Genomic DNA, 16,787 nt, shown 5'->3' on the forward strand with positions numbered 1-16,787 from the left:
CCAGCACCATCAGATTAAATATTACCCAGACTACTCTCAAGTCTTAACTGTGACCCCTCCCCACATCCCTAAACTTTTGCAGTGTTCCCATTGCACAGAACTCCATCCTCAATATTCACAGGAGGGAAAGTGACAGAAGTTAAGTGTTACAGACAGGAGGAGTGGTTAATCTAGGCAGCCCTAATTTGTCCTCTCACCATCCATCTGTAAACTGAAAGGTGTTTTGATTTTGACTCCCTCCTTTATAAGCAGTGGCATTATTTCCCAACCTCTCGGTTCTGGTGTGATCTAATTTCTAATAGTACCCCACAACAAACTCGATAGGGTAAAATCGGAAGGTTAGTTTATTTGCACATGCTCAAAACGCGGGAGGGTAGCAACGTTGCCTCCTTTGCACTCATACTATAAAAGAGAGGTTAGAGAAAGAAAGATTTACAGGGCAGAGACATGCAAGTCCAGAATCCAAGTTCAATGGTGCATTCCTTCGCAGAGGTCGGCAGGTTGAATTCCTTCATTATTCCTTTTTCAGGATAGACGACTTCCACGATGAGATAGGCACACATCGATGAATTAGTCTTGTAGGCGATGGTGCAGAAGGTCACAAGTTTCAGTAGAAAACAGTGTAGAGGGGGGCCAGACACTCAAGCCTGGACAGAGCCCCTTTTCTATGCTCCTGCTTGGCAGATGGAAGATGGCAAACTGAGCTTTGCAGCTCCACAAGGCAATATTATAGGCTCCACCAGGTAGGGAGTCATGACACATGACTCTCACCTCTCCACTTAGGGATATACACCCTTTGTCAAAGCCTTTGTCTAGGTACATTAAGAATTTAAAAGGAATGTTGCAGGGCCCTTTGTCCTAGCAAACAATCTGGCTCTGGTTGGCCAGGCTTGGCTTATAAAATGGCCTTTGTATAATTCCCTTTAAATTTGATCTCTCCAGTCCACAGGGGTCTCTTCAGAGATAATGAGGCACAAGTCTCTGCAATACTCCCCGACAGCTCTGTTGTGTAGCGTCACATCCAGACATTGCTTCCGTCATTTTAAAGAGGCCATTGTCCAGTTTTAAAATTTAGAACTTAGCCATGAGGATATCTATATATTTCATAAAAATATAGTGAAGGATCTTAGCCCCATTATATTGAGTCAACATATCTTAAAAACTGCAAATAGCTGGTCTTAAAATAGAAAAGCTATAGAATTCAGTCTTGAGAATATTGTAAAAAAAATCCAGATAACCTATTTAAATAAAAATTCTCAGTTCCAACATATTAAATCTGCGGCTCATGATTTACTAAAAGGCATAACCTACCCCACCACCTCCACCCACCATCATAAAATGGGATATCCTTCTGACTCACTGAGAAACCCATAGGATATAAACTAAACATATATTTATATATCCTAGCTCAATCAACATCCCAGAACTGGCTAACTGCAATGGAGGCCCAGAGAGATTTGGAACACATCTGTTGAGGGCAGAGGTGAAGGTAATTTGGGCCTCTAATGGAGCCTGCAGCTATACAACAGCGACGTTTAGTCTCAAGGCACTCAAGTAAAACTTACATCATAGAATGAAACTTAGTCACATACTTACTAAATTGTTCCATTTCAAAACAAGCATTTTTCTTAATAAATAGTATCAGTACTTTTAACACTCAATATCTTCAGTTTCAAGCATTTTGCCTGCCTCTTTTATGAAAGGGTTCAATATTGCGGGAAACTTTTCAATTACACCACAACGTATATCTCACCACAATATAAATCTCGAGGAATTTACCTCATTAAGTAACAATTTTTATTATCTAAAAATAAAAAGACATTTGGCACTGAAGGAATTTAACTACAATACTTCACACTTCACTTTAATTGATGGATTTGTTTCCATTTTTCCCACCACATGAGCGTTCTTTACCCCCACTTACCCAAAGATGTGGACCCCTTTGGTGAACTTCAATTCCACTGACATTTCTCCATTAATCACCTGTAAGCCTTACATTGTCAGCATAGTTTCAGTTGCAAGGGACATCACAACAGAGCTCATTGCTGTTTTAACTTAAAACTGCACACACCCACACTTCCAGCAGAAGTTCACCAAGCACAAAAGCCCTGGCTGACTGGACCGGTAGTCTAAGCAGTGGACTCCTTGCTGACCAATCAGCACCCTTTTCTCATGCAGCATAAATGGTTGTCCCCTTTGAAGTTTGGTATTCCTGCATCTGCCCTGATGAGTGCAGATGAATAGCTTTCACAGCATGTGTCTTTTTTCAGCAATGCTCATGTATATATTTACATATGAGGGCATTTTAAAAATTTGTTTTCAGCATTGAATTGAGCTAGTAACAAAACCTTCAAAATGTTAGAAGCAATGGAAATTAAGTCTGAGCATGAAACTATTAGATTTCATTTTAGCAATCTGTTATTAGATTATAATGGCAAAACCATTTATAGAGCCATCTGTCAAGCAACATTTTAAAATTCATTTTATGGGATGTGGACATTGCTGGTTAGGTCAGCATTTATTACCTATCCATAACTGCCCTCGAGGTGGTGGTGGTGGTGAGCTGCCTTCTTGAACTGCAGTCCCTGTGGTGCAGGTACATCCACAGTGCTGTTAGTGAGGGAGTTCCAGGATTTTGACCCTGCGACAGTGAAGGCGATATATTTCCAGGTGAGTGGCTTGGAGGGGAACTTCCAGGTGGTGGTGTTCCCATGCATCTGCTGCCCTTGTCCTTCCAGATGATAGTGGTCACGGGTTTGGAAGGTGCTGCTTAGAGGCTTGGTGAGTCCCTGAAGTGCATCTTGTAGATGGTACACACTGCTGCCACTGTGCGATGGTGGAGGGAGTGAATGTTTGTGGATGGAGTGCCAATCAAGTGGGCTGCTTTGTCCTGAATGGTGTCCTGAGTTTCCTGAGTGTTGGAGCTGCACTCAACCGGGCAAGGGGAGTTTTCCATCAGACTCATGACTTGTGTCATGTAGATGGTGGACAGGCTTTGGGGAGTCTGGTGGTGAGTTACTCACTGTAGGATTCCTAGCTGCTAACCTGCTCTTGTAGCCACAGTATTTATATGGCTAGTCCAGTTCAGTTTCTAGTCAATGGTAACCTCCAGGATGTTTATAATCGGGGATTCAGCGATGCTAATGCCACTGAATGTCAAGGGGCACAGAGAGATTCTCTCTTGTTGGAGATGGTCATTTCCTGGCACTTGTGTGGCACAAATGTTACTTGCCACTTGTCAAGCCCAAGCCTGGATATTGTCCAGATCTTGCTGCATTTGGACATGGACAGCTTCAGTATCTGAGTTGTCATGAATGGTAAACATTGGGCTATCAGCAGCAAACATCTCCACTTCTGACCTTATAATGGAAGGAAAGTCATTGATCAAGCAGCTGATGATGGCTGGGCGTGGGACACTACCTTGAGGAACTCCGGCAGTGATGTCGTGGAGCTGAGGTGATTGACCTCCAACAGCCACAACTTCTTTTGTGCTAGGTATGACTCCAACCAACTGGGAGTTGTCCCTCTGATTCCCATTGACTCGAGTTTTTCTAGGGCTCCTTGATGCCACACTTGGTCAAATGCAGCCTTGATGTCAAGGGCAGTCACTCTCACCTCTGGAGTTCAATTCTTTTGTCCATGTTTGAACCAGGGCTGTAAGAACATCAGAAGCTGAGTGAACCTGGCAGTACCCAAACTGAGCATCAGTGAGAAGGTTATTGCAAAGCAAGTTCTACTTGATAGCACTGTTGATGACTCCTTGCATCACTTCACTGATGATTGAGAGTAGGCTGATGGGCAGTAATTGACTGGGTTTCTTGTGTACAGGGCAAACCTGGGCAATTTCCCACATTACTAGGTAGATGCAGCTGTGCTGGAACAGCTTGGCTAGGGACGCAAGTAAGTTCTGGGGCACATGTTTTGCACTATTGCCAGAATATTGTCAAGGCCCATAAACTTTGCAGTATCCAGTGCTTTCAGCAGTTTCTTGATATCACGTGAACTGAATTGAATTGGCTAAAGGCTGGCATCTGTGCTGCTGGGGACCTCAGGAGGAGGCTGGGATGGATCATCCATTCTGCACTTCTGGCTGAAGATTATAGCAAGGGCTTCAGCCCTATCTTTTGCACTGATGTGCTGTGCTCCCCGATCATTGAGGATGGGGATATTTGTGGAGCCGCCTCCTCCAGTGGGTTGTTTAATTGTCCACCACCATTCACGACTGGATGTGGCAGGGCTGCAGAGCTTAGATCTGATCCGTTAGTTGTGAGACGCTTAGCTCTGTCTATCACTTGCTGCTTATGCTGTTTGGCCTGTGTTGTACCTTCACCTCACTTTTTTGGTATGCTTAGTGCTGCTCCTGGTATGCCCTCCTGCACTCTTCATTGAACCAGGGTTTATCCCCTGGCTAGGTAGTAATGGTATATTGGAGGATATGCCAGGCCGTGAGGTTACAGATTGTGATCAAGTACAATTCTGCTGCTGCTGCTCCACAGTGCCTCATGGATGCCTAGTCTTGAGTTGCCATATCTGTTTCAAATCTATCCTATTTAGTAGTGGTACCACACAACACGATGGAGGGCATCCTCAATGTGAAGATGGGTCTTTGTCTCCGCAAGGACTGCGCGGTGGTCACTCCTACAAATGCTGTCATGGACAGATGCATCTGTGGCAGGCAGGTTGGTGAGAATGAGGTCAAGTGTGTTTTTCCCTCTTGGTTCAAAAATCAATATGCCGATCCTACTAGTCATCACTGAAGGCGTTTATAGGTTAAGTAGTGCAAATATGACTCCACAGATACATATTTACACAATTAGAAAGCGCCTGGCCATTTAGAAAAGGGAACGCATTGTAAAAATACCCAAAATTATTTCTCGCACCAACACGAAAATAGGAATGAGTACAAAAAAGAATGCTGACCCAGCATTTGCTGCCAAAATAATGGTGAGGCTAATGATAACTGCTATTGTTTATGCACAAATGGTACAGCAACTTCAGGTGAAGGTTAGATGTGCAATTAACTGCAGAATCCCGAAGTTGTTATCCAAATTGTGATGCTCCAGTGTCAACCTTGCAAAAATGGTGTCTTGCTATCTGCTTTATCATTGAAATGCACGAACTGGCCATGAAGTTGCCGTATTTGCCTCAAAGATGAACTCATGATAAGTTATATCAAGTAATTTCAAATATATGCACTCTTTAAACATGCTGTGTTAATTACTACCTATCAATCGCTCTGGAGCTCAAAATTAATTACAAGAGGCAAGTTTCACTCCTTCAGGTTTTAATTCTTGTTAAGCATACTGAAGTCATTTTTTTCAACTTATCCTGTGTCTTTTTCTCCATCCCCTAATCCAGTATTTCTTTCTCTCTTTGACATCAAGTTCACCCACTCTAATTTTCAGTTCCTTCTCAGTCCTTCGCTGTTTATTTCTCAATCCTTCAATGATGGTTAAGGAGATATACAGTCGTTTGCCCTGTTCCAACTGCCCAAATGCCAAAAGCCCTATTTCCCTCGGTGCAATATTATCAGCTTGCATTTTCTATAACTCGGCACACAAAAAATTTACAAACCTCAGCACACAACTGCGAAGTCTAACAGCAGACACTGTTAGATCCTCCGCAAAAGCAAAATCTGACCCATCAGTTCATTACATTTAACGAAATAATCCAAAAAAACATTATCAGTTTGGATCAAGCAACTATAGGAAGGAGGAAGATCAGGAAGAATGGTTAGAGAATATAAATCAAGAATGAAAATCCACTTACACAATTATGTATAAAATGGCATTTGCAAAAATAATTCCTCCTTAACTTACCATACAAGGCTTTTCCACTTGTCTTTGAAGAAGTATTATCCATCGCTGGTTGGGTCACTGTTTGAGAAGCATAGCCACTATAAAAATAAGAATCAATGTTAAATCTGACCTGAAGATCCTCTTTTCCACATCCCTCCAAAGTTTAAGAAAATTATACAGACTAGTTCATATGGCAGGCATATTGGATTTCCTTTATCCTGCACCAACTCTTCATCATCTCATCCCAAAGCACTCAAGAAACCAAAGTGGCAGCGTTTTTTTCTGCATTTTAATATGATGAAAATGCATTTAACATATTTAATGCATGCAAAATGGATGACTGATTCTACCTCAAAAGTAGATATAGCACATGAAGAACAATCAATTTTTGACCAGTCATGTGTCATGATATGGCAGATGGTATTTGCCAAGCTGACCAAATTGCAAAGGGAAACATGGCCACGTCATCACAATGATTTTGCAATTTGTATTTATTACGAGAAGGTTTGTACACTGAAGTCAGGAGTGATGAGTCCACTACCATGCTTAGAGATTTTAAAAATTAAATTAAAACATTAACAAAAAAAAACTTCAAACACACAAGACTATAGTTATAGTTACATTTAGTTTCTAACAGTTCTCACAAGGTTTCTACTTAACTAAACTCCCAACTTTACACCCCTTTCAGGCAATGCTCCAAATAGACTCTTAACCTATAAAACATCCATCAATATTACCACAAGCACCCATTGTTGCTATAAGGGAGGAATTTCACAACTTCTTTCTCCATTTCACTTGACAATAGAATTCCAAAGGCTTTTGACAAAACCTTGCTTATTGAAAAAGTAAATTTCTCCAGGGTGGCTACATACTTTTCCACAGGTTTGTTTCACACAGTGCATCTTCCATGACCGCACATAGGGCTTTCCATCTTTCTTTAAATAAAGTTCTCCCTTTTGATCTGTAAATCCCACAGTTTCACCCTTTGGAAGTTACTTTTTCCAGAGTATAAAATTCTTCCATGTTGTCATTATGGCCAGCACTTCCAGGAAAAATAAACTTAATAACTTTGATTTATTTATCTTGCTAGTTGTAAATGTCTTATCATGTCCCTTTGAAAATCAAACAACCTCTCAACTTATCTAAAAATGCAAATTCCATTCACACCGTATCTGCTGAGACTTCATCCCAGCTTACCCATCCTCATTTCAAATACACGTTTTACACCTAGCCCCTTTTGATGATTCCAAACTTGCAGTCTGACTGTCTGCAGTTTAATTAAACTAGACACCCACACAGTCCCCATACAAGTCTGCTTTAAAGTATCCACAGTAAAATTAGGGACAAAATGATCTTTCCTTTACACCTGCCTAATTCCAATTTATATATTTAGAATATCATCCCATGAACAAAATCCATAACATCCAATTTGAACTCTGGAGAAAATAGCGGCGACATTCAACATAGTTGATCTTGTCAGAGAACAGAAAATACTGGAAATACTCAGCTGATTAGGCAGCATTCTGTGGAGACAGCAATAGTTAACATTTCAACAGAACATCATGAAAAGTCACAGGCCTTTCACAGACATGAACTCCATTTCTTTCTCCACAGATGCTGCCTGGCCCGAGTATTTCCAACATTTTCTGTTTTTATTTCAGATTTCCAGCATTCCCATTATTTTGCTTTTGTTGTAACTTGTTTTGTTCTTTGAACATGCATTTATCCTTCACAAACAATCCTGGTGCGCAGAGTGCACCTGGGGGAAATTATTGCGAATGCTTATTATCTGAAGTCACAAGAATCAAGACATCTCGTCCAATTTCATACTTCATAGAATAATCTTCTACAAAACGAAACTCTCTTACTTTGATAAATAGTCTGCAGTGTTTGCTTTTATCAGAAGGAACAATGCAGCTGAAGCTAGAGTTACAAGCTTCGGAGAGGGAGGATGGGACTGTTGCATGTAAAGAATAGTAACGTACATTCTGAGAATGAAGAGGCCCAATATGTAAAAGAGGGAATCTAATTATCTTCCTAAATGTATAGGGTTCTGATGAAAGGTCACACAACCTGAAATGTTAACTCTGCTTCTCCCTACAAATGCTGCCTGACCTGGAAGTTTTACAGCAGTTGTTTTTTTTTTTTAAATCTTCCTAAATGACTTGTTCTCCACAGATAGCATGTACTTAAAAAAGAGTCATAAATAATATATAACATATAGGATAACTGCCTTGTAGACCAAAGAGAGGTTCTTCAGGGGAAAATAAGTCTGAACAATGACCACCAACGAAGACAGGAAACAAAGGGTGAACATTAGGAGCACCTGATACTGATGTAGCTATGATGCAATGTCACGTACGAACATACAAAATGGAAGTAGGCCATTCAGTCCCTCGAGCCTGCTGTGCCATTCAATAAGATCAGGCTGAACTGTTTATGTTTCAAATTCCACATTCCTCCCCTTCCCCCCACCCCAGGTAACCTTTGGTTCCCTTGCCTAACAGGAATCTATCTCCACTGCCTTCTGAGGCAGAGAGTCACATGACTAAAAGATCTGGTGGGAACCATAAGTACAACCTCACGCATAGTGCTGAGATGTACACAAATGTGTAAATAAACAAGAATGGTTTTTACAGATAACAATCTATGGTCACATTCTTAAGATAACAGGCAAACCCTAAGCAAGCCCCATCTAGACCCTGAACCCAAGATGAAACAGGAAGATTACTTCTTCACCTGGCCATGGCAAGAGGGCTCAAAAACAACTCTATGATCCCAGAACTGCAGCTCAGGTGAATGAGCTGATGTTTCAACTGATGCCATCAAACATGCTGCATCCCATTAAGTATTGCTACTTCAGATTTCTTCAATTCTTATGGCCAGGCAAAAGGAGATCTAGATCTACAGAAATCTTGAGTCCTAATATACAGTACAATTTTTTTTAAGATACATATACTCAACACAAGCTTTGAAACTCAGGAGAGCTTCAAAATAATTTAAGTTGAAAATCAAAGCAACTTAAAAGCAGATTAGTTCAACAGCAGCTCAAATCAGTCAAAATATACTAAATCTGTTAGGAAAATATGAACCTCAAACCACATGCTGAAATTTACAAAGTAACTTTTAGCTTTAAGACAGTCGTAAAATGTCACAAGACAGTATAGACTCAAGTGCAAACGCAAGAGCCAAACTAAGGTGCTATTGTTGAAAATGAGGGTCCAGGGACCCTCCACATACGTTCCTGGAACTTTGATATTAACATTCTACAACTTTGTAATGATTGAAAATCTCTGACAGAACTCAAACAAAATTATATTTTGCGTTACAATTTTTTTCTTTCATGGGATGTAGGCGTTACTGGCAAGGCCAGCATTTGTTGCCCATTCATAATTTCCCTTGAACGGAGTGGCTTATGAAGCCATTTCAGGGGGCAGTTAAGAGTCAATCACATTGCTGTGGATCTGGAGTCACATGTAGACTAGACCAGGCAAGGACGGCAGATTTTCTTTTCTAAAAGACAGTGAACCAGATGGGTTTTTATGACAATGATAAGGATGTACAGCATTCTTGCACAAAACCAGCTCTGCCCCATCTGTGACGAGCATGTTTATATACCATTTGGATATTCCAACTTGCAATCAACCTTTCATCGAAACATTGTTTAATTTTAAACTAGAAACATTTTAATATCATAAAAAACATAACTCGGTCTAAAAAAGTTAACACTGCATTTGTTAAGTAATAAATAGGTGTCTTTTCCAATGTAATCATTTACCCAATGTACTTGGTGGGCATTAATCATTTTGCATGGAGTACAGCACAATGCTTTCAAAGAAAAGGATGACATCTAGCGATCCAAACCATCAGGTGAAGATAAACAATAGATGATAATGGTCATCATTGCTGAGAGTAGCTTTCAATTCAAGGTTTTATTAATTGAATTTAAATTCCACCAGTTGCAAGGTGGAGTTTACCACAGTTAGCACAAATTTCTTCCACTTACATTACAGTCTTTTTGAAATAGAATACAGTACTTCGTTTGCTTCAAGTACGTCCAAAGTCTTTGGGTATCATGCTGCTCATTTACTGAATTGCTTGTGGAAGGTCCATTGACTCTAAACTCTGTCTACCTTAACACCCTCTCAAAACAAAGCTATAAGCAGACTGCATTCCTAAATGTATATTCCCAATTATAATTGCTCCTCCAATGATGGCTGTGCCTTCAGTTTCCTAAGCCCTAAGCTCTGGAATACCCTCCCTATGCCTATCCACCTCTCTCCCTCATTTCCTCCTTTAAGTCACTCCTTAAAACATACCTCTTTGACCATGCTTTTGGTCATCTCATTAAATACCTATGTGACTCAGTGTCATATTTTGTTTTATAATACTCTTGTAAAGGATCTTGGGACGTTCCATCATATTAAAGGTGCTATATAAACACAAGTTGTTGCTATTGACTATGGAAAAAGGGGAAGGAAAGGGGCAGGGGCACTTGCTGATATGGGAAACTTAAAACATGTCCAGCCCTCACTAATGACAAAGAATGTGGCAATATTGCACCTACTCTCAGGTCCAGAAACTAGAAAGTTGGTTGTGCAGTCTGGCATTAAGAATACAGTACTGCAAGCTATGAAAATAAAAGAGAAAAAAAACACTTGCATTTAAATAGATCCTTTCACATCCTCAGGATGCCCCAAAGCACTTTACAATTAAGTTCTTCCACGGTGTTTTTGCTCTCATAATGCAGGAAACAACGCAGCTTTTTTTGCATGCAACAAATTCACATAAAAAGCGATGAGTTAATGACCAGGTAATCTCTTTTAGTAATTTGTTTGGTGTGGTGGAAGAATCTTCCACAATATATCAATCTTACGGTTGAACAGTAACCTGCAGTGCCTGTGCTCCCATCTGAGTGCAGACCTAAGTACTAAGACAAACCCACTGACTGGAGGCATCAAACCAAAGTCATGTTGGTTGCTACAGACCAATCCAATCAAATCCCAGAAAGTGGGCTTCAGCAATGTACATATGGACTCAATTTTAAAAAAAATGTAAGTAACTGCTAATCTGAAAAAGTAACTGTAGGCACTGCTTTTAATACATTCTTAAACTCTCATAGTTCAAGTTAGGTTGAGGAAACTAACAGTGCAGTTAAAGTGCTTTTAAAGTACCGAGTAAATAGGTCTTTGCTGATTGTTTTTTTTTATATACATACAGAGCTGCCATTATTAGAATGGGGATTTACAGGCAGCATCATTAGCAACGAACATAAATTCTAAATCTTCCATGCTTAAGCGTTGTAAAGATATTCTGCATAAAACCAGCGCTACCCCATCTGTGATGAGTGTGTTTATACAACATTTGGATATTCCAACTTGCGATCAATCTTTGTCCAAACATTCCAGTTTAACTTTAAACTAGAAACATTTTTGTATCATAAAAAATGAACTGAGTCTAAAAAATGTTAACACTGCACTAAAGTTGATTTGTTAATAAATAGTGCCTGTTCCAATGTGGGCATGAATCATTCTGCATGGAGTACAACACAATGCTTTCATTTAAAAGGGTCACATCCACAGGCCCAAACCATCAGGTGAAGGGCTAGTGGCAAGAACCCTAAATAAAGTTGCCACAGTTGGTAAACCTATTCATCACCAATACCTCCTGAATCTTTTGATCTCAATACTAGAAAGGATTTTACATTAGATACAACATGGGGCCAATAAACCCATAATAGTAACAGGAACAATGAATTACTTCCCTCTTTCAAGCATTGATCTGGCTAGAGGACATGCAACTGTCATTCGTCGTAATAACAGCACTCCACGAGGAAACACACAGAATCTGAGATTAATATGCACTCTGAATATGGCTGACTACCATGGGAAGTTAGGAGTAGGAGGAAGAATGGGGAAAAAAACATGAGAACTTAATTCCTCTGGAAATTCCAATCTACTCCACCTACTCTGTAGGTCACCAAATATTTTCAATGTGATTGAGCAAGAAACATTAAAGCAAGTCAGTGGGCATGAACTGAGAGCTCAACTCGGTTGTTCAGTTCTTCACCTTCCTCAAATTTAAAGAAAAAACACAAAAGCAAAATGGCTCAAAGCCAAGGTGCGGTTATGTTTGAGAGATACATAAACATTAACTGGAAAATTTGGCAAACATACTTCACTGGAGAAGAGTAGGATCCGAATCCTTCCCGGTGGTAGTTCGAGAGATGTCCATTCATTTTTGTCTCGTCTCAAAACTGTAATTTGAAAGAAGCAGCATAGTATTTGGGAACTGGATGAAAAATATTGCGTCTGCATAGCATATGAAGCACCATTAATTCCAGTATACAAAGAAGTGATAAATTAACTCCACAATCCATATTTATATCATCACAATGTTACATTTCATTACAGGTTTAAAAATTGATGTTACTCAAATGTAATTTGCATGCCTGGTGTACCAAAACAAAACAAAAATCTATGCTGTTGACATCGACAGGGATTAGATTTTGATGACCATGATGCCAATGGTTACTCAGACATTACTTATTTGCATATCACACACACTCGCACTCAGAACTCTATTACTAATGTAAATCGGAACTCAAGGTATAGGAGATACTCATTTCTAATGACAAACTATGTGGCAGGTGGTAATTTGCAAAGTAAAAATGCATGTTGTGTGTGGAAAAAAATGTGATTTCATGCATGCCAAACCAGGTAAAGCCAGACACCCTGTCCCAACGATTTACCCACTGTGCATTCCATAGTGAAACTGGACAACAGATACACACAAACCAACAAACTGGGCTGTTTTAGAGTCTTAGTTTAAGCTGTGACTATCAGATTTCAGTCACAGATTCACTAAAACTGCAACTTGGCCTCGAAAAAGCATCACAACTGTCATATGTATAACGGGTGCAGGGCCTATGTAAATATTGCAAATATATTTTCAATGCCTTGTTTTCAAATTAACTTCCAAGATTTTTGTGCATGAAAATGATACTCCCAAGGACAGTTTTTCTTTAACGCTCTTGAATTTGAAATCATCTATTTCATTTTTCTGACTTTTCAAACACATGAAAAGGTTCAATGAATTAACAGAAAAATAAAAATCAGAAGTGACCCTTTATCCCTTGAGCAATTGTCCTTTTAGACTATGGCACCATTTGCACATCATAGCATTCCCATGTGATGTTCTTTTAACTGAAGGAAACCAAGTAGCACAAGGTTATTTGCAGAAGTTCCAATTTTATCAAATGGAAAATAAAACTCAAACAATGAAACACAAATCGTTTGCATTTCATTATGCCCATATAGTGTGAGAAAGCCAAGGTCTCCAAGGTCTAAAGGATAAGGTTGTCACTTGAATTATTATAAAAAGTAACATCTACAATAATGTAATCGACCTTTCCTTTTCAGGTACCATTCAGCAATTCTTTAAAAATAGTTTAAAAATTAAGGAGGAGATCTTTGGACCAAAAAGCAAAATGTGTCTCCCAAAATATGCATTTTTCATACCTGCTTGAGGCTTCCACCTAAATTGAACACTGTGAGGGAGCCTGTTTTCCGGGCCTCTTCTGGTAATACTCTGCCTGCCAGCTGGAAGATGCATTACAGTAACTTCAAGCATAGAGTTTCAATGCACCACTGTGCCTCCCCACTCAAAGTTAAAGCAATATTTAATGTACACGACTGTAATCCAGTTTAAACAGTGTGTACCATCTACAAGATGCACTGCAGCAGCTCAACAAGGCTCTTTTGACAGCACCTTCCAAACCCATGATGTCTACCACCTTGACGGACAAGGCCAGTAGATGCTTGGAAATACCACCACCTGCAAATTCCCCTGCAAGCCACACACCATCCTGACTTGGAACCACATCCACCGTTCCTTCACTATTGCTGGGTCAAAATCCTGAAACTCCCTTGCAAGCAGCACTGTGGGTGTACCTACACCACAAGGGCTGCAGCTGTTCAAGAAGGTGGCTCACCGCCACCTTCAAGGGGAATTAGGGATGGACAATAAATGTTGGCCTAGCCAGCAACACCCATGTCCTGTTAAAGAATAATTTTTTTTAAAATCCACAATACTATACCATGTAAAATGTGCACCAATTTAAAATACATAAAACCACTAATCTTTCAAAGCAAGTTTCCACCATACAAATGAACTTATCTGGAAGATAAGGTGCTTTGTGTGTTGGCAGCAACACAACTAACTCTGGAACAGCCTTGGACAACAACTTCAGTCTGCTTCTCCAGAAAGACAGCCACCATTGCATCTGAATTATATTATCAACTCAGTTATAATTAGTTATTAACAGCAGTAAAAGAGGCACTAGTTGCCATTTGGGTCCTATTTAAGTTGCAGGCAGCAGTAAAGAAACACAGAAGTCACACATTTTGCCGCTGACTGTGGATGTTCTCTGAAGACTCAGGAAAGGTCATACAGGATAGCAATGAGAAAACCACATCACTGTTTACACTGGCAAACAAGTGTCCAACCCTATCCCCAGAAGAGTGATTGCCATTTTATATGCGTGATTGTATTCTGCCAAATTGCTGGTTTGAACACAGCCTGGCAGTTGCTATATTTTCCTGCATCACAACAGTAACTACACGCCACAGGTGCTTCAATGGTTGTAAAACTCTTGGGGATACCAAGGTCATGAAAAGCACTTGCGTCATCCATGACTCAGTTGGTAGCACTCTTGCCCTGGAGTCATAAGGCTCCAGGTTCAATTCCCGCTCTAAGACTTGAGCACAAAAATCAAGGCTGACACTCCAATGCAGTACTGAGGGAGTACTACGCTGTCAGAAGCAGCGTCTTTCAGGTGAGAAGTCAAACCAAGACCCGTCTATTGGCTTGGGCGAATGTAAAAGATCCCATTTTGAATAAGAGCAGGGGAGTTATCCCTGGTGTCCTGGCTAATATTTATCTCTCAATCAGCATCAGAAAAACAGATTATCTGATCATTTTTACATTGCTATTTGTGTTTGGTTACCACTTATCCAACATTACAACAGTGACTACACTTCAAAAAGTACTTTATTGACAGCCGGTGGCCATGAAGAGAGCTATACAAGTGCAATTAGTTTCTTGTATAAATGCAAGTCGGTTCTTTTTCTTTTGGTTCATTTATGCATTCAATTAACATTCTTAGAAATGTGAGAAGCAGCTTTCTTTCAGGACTGTTTTGCGGATGTCCAGTTCACTTGCTTCTAACATCAAGGTTTCTTCCATGACCAAACATCACCTAGGAAATGGACGTGAAACCATTGATCTTCTCAACCTATGCAAGAAAATCCAAATTTCTCTGTCTAAAAATAAATGTTTCTATTTAAGTTAAAATAAATTTATCAAATCCAACAAGTTTAAAATCTGTGTTTCTGGACACGCCAGTCAATATTGCACATCTGTATGTAACAAATATCTGAAACTGCTGTTGCCTTCTAGCTGACAGTCTACAACTACGTCAGTAAACTGAATGGATACAGGCAATCACAAATCTTGCCCAATGGAAGAATACCACATGGAAAGTTACAATCAGAACCCTTACCAGGATCTGAAATTAGGGAAGCGAAGAGTGAAGTGAAATCAAATGAGAAAATTTGGATATTGGCAAGTTTTTTTAAACATTTCAATAATCCAACACAATGCAATGGGACAATGTATTATAAAATACTTGTATAATTGCTTGATATTTTTGTAACTTTCACTGATTTTATTTGTCTGCACAGTGAAGAGAGTTAAACACGTGCAGTCTTTTAAACTTCTTCCCACAATATCAACTGATGGTACTACTCCCTATTCAACTTTAAGTTTCAGGCTGGGCCCATACAACATAGATACACCATTTTTTAAAAATTCGTTCATGGAATGTGGGCATCGCTAGGCAAGCGTTTATTGCCCATCCCTAATTGCCCTCGAGAAGGTGATGGTGAGCTGCTTTCTTGAACCACTGCAATTAATGTGGTGTAGGTACACCCACAGTGCTGTTAGGGAGGGAGTTCCAGGATTTTAGCCATGACAGTGAAGGGACAGCGATATATTTCTGAGCCAGGGTGGTGTGTGGCTTGGAGGGGAACTTGCAGGTGGTGGTGTTCCCATGTATCTGCTGGCTTGGTCTTTCAAGATGGTAGCAGTCGTGGGTTTTGAAGGTGATGTCTAAAGAGCTTTGCTGAGTTCCTGCAGTGCATCTTCTAGATGGTACAAGCTGCTGTCACTGTGCATCAGCTATATCATCACAGGACAACCCTTTTACTCCAGGCACCAATCTCATGAACCTTCGCTGAACCACCGCCTAGTATACCTTTCCTTAAATATGGAGACCAAAACTGCACACAGTATTCCAGGTGTGGTCACCTGGAATTGTAGCAAGACATCTTTATTCTTGTACTCCAATCCTCTTGCAATAAAGGCCGACGTACCATTTGCCTAATTGCTGGTGTACCCTGCATGCTAACTAAGTGTTCCTTTTAAGAGTACAGCCAAGTCCCTCTGAACATTGCCATTTACAAGTTTCACACATTTTTAAAAATATTGTGCTTTTCTGTTTTTACTACCAAAGTGAATAACATTTCCCCACATTGTACTCTATTGACCACTTTGTTGCCTGATCACAACCTGTCTACATCTCTTTGCAGCCTCCTGACAGCTTACATTCCCATCTAGCTTTTAATCATCAGCAAACTTAGATACATTATTGTGTCTCTTTGTCTAGGTTATTAACAGATTATAAATAGCTGAGGTTCAACACTTGCAGCAATCCACATACCCTGCCAACTTGAAAGTGCCCGGTTATCCTACTCTTTGCTTCCTGTCCATTAACCAATCCTTTATCCATGTTAAAATATTACCCCCAATTCCATGAAGTCTTTCCTTGCACGTTAACCTTTTATGTGATACCTTATTGAATGCTTTTTGGAAATCCAAGTATACTACATCTACTGATTCCCATCTATCTGCCCTACTTGTTACAGCCCC

At 40.0% G+C, this 16,787-nt stretch overlaps 1 protein-coding gene across 2 annotated transcripts in view; it reads right to left on the reverse strand.

Annotated features, from left to right (window-relative positions):
- eps8a (EGFR pathway substrate 8a, signaling adaptor) overlaps positions 1-16,787 on the reverse strand; it is a 160,845-nt gene that overhangs the window by 71,240 nt on the left and 72,818 nt on the right. For both annotated transcript variants that reach the window (XM_078553566.1, XM_078553567.1), the window contains exons 2-3: positions 11,975-12,054; positions 5,820-5,896 (exon numbers count right to left, since the gene is read on the reverse strand). In XM_078553566.1, the coding sequence (XP_078409692.1) occupies positions 5,820-5,896; positions 11,975-12,036 (139 nt within the window). In that variant the 5' untranslated portion in view covers positions 12,037-12,054. The remainder of the gene's footprint in view (positions 1-5,819; positions 5,897-11,974; positions 12,055-16,787) is intronic.

This window comes from Cetorhinus maximus, chromosome 12 (genome assembly GCF_964194155.1).
Source record: "Cetorhinus maximus chromosome 12, sCetMax3.hap1.1, whole genome shotgun sequence".
In the NCBI taxonomy this organism is placed as follows: Eukaryota; Metazoa; Chordata; class Chondrichthyes; order Lamniformes; family Cetorhinidae; genus Cetorhinus; species Cetorhinus maximus.